At 37.5% G+C, this 6,501-nt stretch overlaps 1 protein-coding gene across 1 annotated transcript in view; it reads left to right on the forward strand.

Annotated features, from left to right (window-relative positions):
* CTNNA3 (catenin (cadherin-associated protein), alpha 3) overlaps window positions 1–6,501 on the forward strand; it is a 561,928-nt gene that overhangs the window by 490,873 nt on the left and 64,554 nt on the right. The window contains exon 15 of the mRNA XM_009325826.1: window positions 4,815–4,996. Within this exon, the coding sequence (XP_009324101.1) occupies window positions 4,815–4,996 (182 nt within the window). The remainder of the gene's footprint in view (window positions 1–4,814; window positions 4,997–6,501) is intronic.

Here is a 6,501-nt window from a genome sequence, read left to right on the forward strand (position 1 = left end):
CTTTACTGAAAGAGTGGTTAAACATTGGAACAGGCTGCCCAGGGAAGTGGTGGAGTCACCATCCCTGGAGGTATTTAAAAGACGTGTAGATGAGTCGCTTAGGGACATGGTTTAGTGGGCACGGTGGTGTTGGGTTGACGGTTGGACTCGATGATCTTGGAGGTCTTTTCCAACCTTAATGATTCTATGATTCTTGAATTTTGTGTCCAGACTATTCATACTGTTAAATGCATTATGCCAGCTGTGGTCTCAACAACAAGCACTAGTGTAAGGTTTACACTATTTTCTTCTGTATGCATACTTTAGAATGAGTTTTGTATGAGGTTTGCCTGTTTGCCAAGAGTACAACATTTTGATCAACTACAAATCCTCACCCACAGAACTGCTGATAACGGGTTGTGTCTCAGTTCTGTGTGCATATTGGTGATTTTTCTTCGGTGTAATACCTCGTACATGTCTCAGCTGAAATACATCCTGTTATTTTTTCAGATCAGTTCTCAAGTTTCTCAAGATCGTGTTGAATCATAAACCAGGACTCTTACATGTCAAACCAGGTCTCTCATACTGCAAATGTGTGATGTGTACTCTTGGTGCTGTCATCCATGCCATTAGTGAAAATACTGAATAATGCCAGAGTCAGGGCAGGTCCCTACAGAATTTCGCCTGATAGATCCTTCCAGTTTGGCGTGCGTTCTTGATAAGTATTCTGTGAGTATCACATCCACCCAATGGCAATTATATCTAGATCATATTTCCCTAGATTCTTTATGAGGATGACATGAGAACCAGTGACAAAACCCTAGTGAAGCCCAGATTCATGACATGTTTCTTCTTCATCCATAGGCCTGTTACCCTGGGACAAAGGGAAATTACATTTAATATGACACAATCACCTCATCTAAGTCAACCTTTTTAGCGAAGGTTGATTAAACAGTTTGTTCTTTTGTTATTCTCTCCCGATAGCTTTACCTGTTTATCCAATTATATTGTATCTAAAAATATACAGGAACTGACATGGCAGCCCAAATGAGGCACTCTCTGAACTTGTTCAAAGGATGCTGGACTTCAACAGGCATGCTACAATTCTTAAAATTGGAGGAAGACAACTGGTGACAGCAGATACTAAACTTGACAAAAGAAATTCAGCTTCTCCCAACTGTCAGTATCGGACACCCACACAGTTCATCTTTAGGGAACATCCTGTGTATTCACTTTGCCATGAATTGCTGAATATCCACCATTCCGTCTTTCACCTCTTTATCCAAACTTGAACAATTATTCACTCAGTAGAAAAAGTAGGACATTTTGTAAAAGGTAGTGGACACACTTTACTCATTTTAACAGAATCACTCTTAACTGTGCCATATTCAAGAAAAGTACTTCAATATTGGCATTCAAAACACATCTGTATGATAGTCTTTACAAGTGCCTATCTTATGCTGACCTTCATGATATAGTAGGCTCAGCTGATGTGCACATAGTATATGACAGTGATGTACAAAGTTTGTTCAAGAAAAAACAATTAAACATCACAATTGGAACTGTTTTAAAACAGTCTGATTGAAATATATTCCTGTCCTTTGAGTGATTTGGAGAGATCTTGTTCACTTCTGCCAAATGTTTGGCTGACTGCAGCAGGGGAACAAGAACATAGGTGAGATGGCTTCTTTCCCCTGCCGAGTCTGTGGTGGAATGAAGAGCTTAGCTCTCAACTAAGGCAAAGCAGGGACATGAATTGGGTCTTTTTGAATGTATGCCATTATCTTAAAACTACAGTATGTGAAGAGCATGTTATTTTGTATTCTTGTTTGTAAAAGCTCTGAAAAGTTTTTCATGTGCTCCATCAGGAGAGTGGGGTTTGTTTTCTTTGTAACCTACAAAATTGTAGAAAAAGAGAGTTTTTCTCTCTTTCTTCTCTGTACTTACATGACACACTGCAGCCTACAAAGCAGGAAGTGTTAAATAATTTTCAAAGGGAGGTTCTTCCCTTTGAAAAGGATATCTGGCTCACCTCTGTCTCAGATGGAAGGAGTTTTCGATAACACAAACAATTGCTTGAATGCATTGTGCTTCTCGTGGCTTTTCTTTCCTTCCTTCTTCCCTGTAAGCGGTAAGAATTTTGGTGGTGTGGATCTGACCAGTCATTTGTTTTAGGGGAGCAGGAAAGAAAAAATGCGTGTCGGTCTAGGACTTGCAGAGAATAATCATGGGTTTACATGAAAGTCAATTCCTTAGAGTGTAGCCAGGGACAAAGGTGGGCAAAAGGCCAGTTCTTTGGGCTGGGATCTCATTGACGATGAATACACAAGTGAGAGAAGAGTCCAAATCTTCACCAAGTAGTTACTCCCTATGTGTCCTCTATTTTTACCATTATGTGGACAATTTGTTCTGACCTTAAAATTTTAGTATCTGTGATAGCGAATTGAATGCAACTTGGAAGGAGCTGAAATGAAAAGAAACGCCAATCTTACATGGTAAGTCAAGTTGCAAATGGGAAAATGCAAATAATCCCAGTGTTGGAGACTCCCAGCTACCAGGGATAAATAGCCTTCTGAAGAGTTAATTCAAGGAAATTAAAGAAAAAAATACATACTGTTTTTTGTAATAGAAGAAAGAAAAATATAAAAAATATAACTTTTTCTCTCACCTGATCTTAACTGTTATCTGCTACTGCAATAAAAAGTATTTTGTCTTAGAAATAATGAAAAAATTATTTTCTCCTGGTGGACAAAATAAACGTGCGCTCATCTAATAGCAGTCATTCAATTTAGATCTTTATTTCACATTTACCATTATGTTGTCTATTTTGATACAAAATCATATCTGCACTTGAAAGGCTGTGTATACAATTGTTCTATTTTGTTGCTGTACACGGTTTTAAAGCAGTATGAGGAAAATGAAAGAGAAATCAAGGTCGGAATTGTAGTTTCCTTTGCCCCTTTGTTCCAGTGGATAATGTGTCTCATTCTACCTGAAACGCATTATTGTTGGCACATAGCAGGATACTGTAAGTCACAGTTCCTTCACTAAAACGCCTGCATTCTTGAACTCAAAACAGTATTGAAGCTGAGGGCTAGGAAATATCATAAGCGTCCACCAATCAGCAAATATGTATTAGATTATAAAACGGGGTACTTCAATTCTCTAGACTCTGTAGCCCAACTCTTACTTTTGTGGGTTTCATACCTTTCCCAGCAAGTTTATCCTACAACCATGAGGAAAATGTGTCTTGGTCTTCTCTGGATTGTTTTAGTTTTTTTTTTTTTAAACAAAACAGGAAAAGTATTCCTTAAAATAGTTACACTTTTTAATTCTGTGACTGCAATTATAACATAGTTATACTTTGGGGTACCTGTAATTTCCAGTAATTCATATAAGTGGGAAAATTAACCTTGTGACAGAGTAATTCAAGCATAAGTAAAACCTCTGAAATGGCACGGCTTGAAAAACATAGGCATTACATATTAAACTGCTTGCCTGTTATTATAAGTAATGCAGCCACTGCCTTAACTTTCCATTTTATGGATCGTAGATGTTTTATAAACGAGAATAAGTCACAAGATACTTATTGTTTAATTGCAGCATAATTACAGTGTGTTAATAGTTGCTGTATGTAACTGTGTGTTTCTGATGGCCTGCAGTGCAAGAGGTGGACCACTTCACAGAGAAGGTGATAGATAAAAACCACTATGGCAGTAGAGCCATCAAGACCAGCAGGCCAAAAGGTCTACTCCCTTCCTGTGGCAGAAGGTATTATGAAGGGCCAGGAGTGCTATATGGCCTCATAATATCTTAGCCCGTGTCTGCTACCTGGCCTGTTTCTGACACAGGAAGGATATCTGACCTTTGTCTAGAGCAGACTGATAATCTTGCTCATGAAGAATAATATTAAGTAACATATTTCTCTCACCATGCTGCATCTTCAGAAGTTGTTTCACTCTTTATGTATTAAATACTTCACCAATGCTTAAATGTAGGAAGAATACATGCATTCAGTATAGATTGAATGTTCTGATTCCATAGTATGAACTTGCACAAAACACACCACTTTTCTAGCTATACTAAACCTTTATTTGAAACAGTTTTAGCTGGTGGAATGTTTGCAAACAGTCCAATCTGGAGCTGTAGCCAAATATAGGGCTGTGTCCTACCTGAGCCCAGTTTGGCTGTGGCTTGATTTGAATATTGGATGTTTTCCTATTGACATTCAAGATACTTTTTGGTAACCTTATTCACATACTGATTTCTGACATGTTCACCTATTTATTTATCTTCTTCAAAGACAGAGGATGCATATTTGAACAATGAAGTCTTTCTCAGTTCTTAAAATGATATTGTAGAACCTTCTCAGGAGAGAGGGCGAGCATACCTGAAAGTTTTAGGGCAATTAAAACTTTTCCTTTATTCTTTCCTACCTGAAAGAATATTGCATTTTGTAACTTGCATACTTAAAAACACTTAGGCTCCTTCATCCCTAAGAAAAAGGAAAATCTATCAGTCGTATTTCATAAAGGTTCTTTGGAAGAATTTAGTCTTCTTTCTCTTATTACATTAATATTAATAGTTTCGTGGACACCACTGTCCCCATTACACTGAGGTAATTTATTTGGCCCAATCCAATGATAGCATGCAGATTTTGAAATTCAGAAGTGCTCAGGCTGGAACAGGTGGCTCAGGCCACAGTGTATTTAAACTGTATATTTAATAATATCGTATTTAAACTGTATATTTAATAATATCCAGTGATTTTGTTTAAAAAAAAGAAAAACACTCTGACATAGACATTTTGCAAATCAAATTATTTTGTGTTTCAGGCCAAGATGACTCAACTACCAGAGGCTGAAAAGGAAAAGATAGCTGAGCAAGTGGCTGACTTCAAAAAAGTCAAGAGTAAGCTTGATGCAGAGATTGAAATATGGGACGATACCAGCAATGACATCATTGTTTTGGCCAAGAGGATGTGTGTGATTATGATGGAGATGACTGACTTCACAAGGTAATTATGCAAAAAGTGGGTCTTCAATATTTATAAATGTTGGAGGCCATTGTCATATTGGTATGGCAGGAAATACTGAGTTTTTAATGTCAGGTGGCAGCATCTTTACAAAATTGAGTGGCTAAGCTGTAGTTAGCTTTACCACACTAGCTAGTAGTAATGAAATGTTGGAAGGAAGGTTTGAAGTTTTAAACTATGCTTGTCCTTATTTTATTTTTTTTCTTTGTCGTCTTTTATTCATTTGGTTGGTTGGAGTTTTTGCAGATTTTTAGTGCTTTATTTCTGCTCTTAATGAAAGGGAAAAAGTAACAAAATAATCTTGATTTTAAGCTGTAGCTCTGTCTCATCTGTTGTTCTTCCTACTTGTACCATACCATGCTCTCCAGCATAAAACATACCATACAGAGCATATGTCTGGCGGTACACTTTCAGACTCATGCATGTTTTATATCACATTACTTGCAGTTGCTTTCATCAGAACTGTATCATGCTGCTATATGTAGTTCTACAGAATGAAGTGTCCTATAGCACATAGCTTTCGAAGCTGGTATTTCTCTCTGCTGCCAGTATATGTTCTATGATACTTGTATACAGGAAACAGTCTTAAGTTCAGGAGCTTTTTCTGCCATGCACTGAATAAATGTTCAGTAAATTTCATCAAATTAATTGTACCAAAGGGAGGTGCTGGTGTTTGGGGTTTTTTCCATCTTGTTAGTAATAAAATAGTTGCTGATAGGTAAGTGAAGCCTTAAAACACAACCACTCTTGCAAGACACTTCATGTCTCATAAAATAAGTCCTTTCATGCAAGATACGAAGAAAAATCTAAACCTCTTGGACAACTTCTTCAGGTGTGTAAATTAAACAGAGTTGCATAGAGCTGAACCAGCTAATAAAGCTGGGGTCTGGCTTACGCTTGTTCTGGGGAAGACAGTTGTTGCATTTTATCATGCTAGCACTTTCCAAATTCACCTTCATGTGAGAGGTTTAAAGAAAGACCTGCATGTTGAACTCTGCAATTTATTCTTTTTAAGAGTATATGATTTGTACTGGGATCTTTGAAAAAGAACATATTATGCCATAAAGTCAGTCTTTACAATTAAAGTCACCTCTCTCATCAAAATTCTTTAAATTACTAGCTTTAGATTAATCAAGATTATCAAGGCCAGTTCATAGTCTTAGTTTTGCATCTGTGGCTCTCAGTTGAACACAGCATAATCTGCAGTTTCCAAGAGCAGCTCTTGTCCAGTGTTGCTGATACCCAAAGAGTCCATGGAGAACTCTGAAATTACTCCAGTAAAATCATAGAGTCATAGAATACCAGGTTGGAAGGGACCTCAAGGATCATCTGGTCTAAACTTTCTCCACAAAAGCATGGTCTAGACAAGATGGCCCAGCACCCTGTCCAGCTGAATCTTAAAAGTGTCCAATGCTGAGGAATCCACCGCTTCCCTGGGGAGATTATTCCGATGGCTGATTGTTCTCATTGTGAAAAATTTTCCTCTT

The sequence above is a fragment of the Pygoscelis adeliae genome, unplaced genomic scaffold (assembly GCF_000699105.1).
Source record: "Pygoscelis adeliae isolate BGI_AS28 unplaced genomic scaffold, ASM69910v1 Scaffold4, whole genome shotgun sequence".
NCBI classification, from domain to species: domain Eukaryota; kingdom Metazoa; phylum Chordata; class Aves; order Sphenisciformes; family Spheniscidae; genus Pygoscelis; species Pygoscelis adeliae.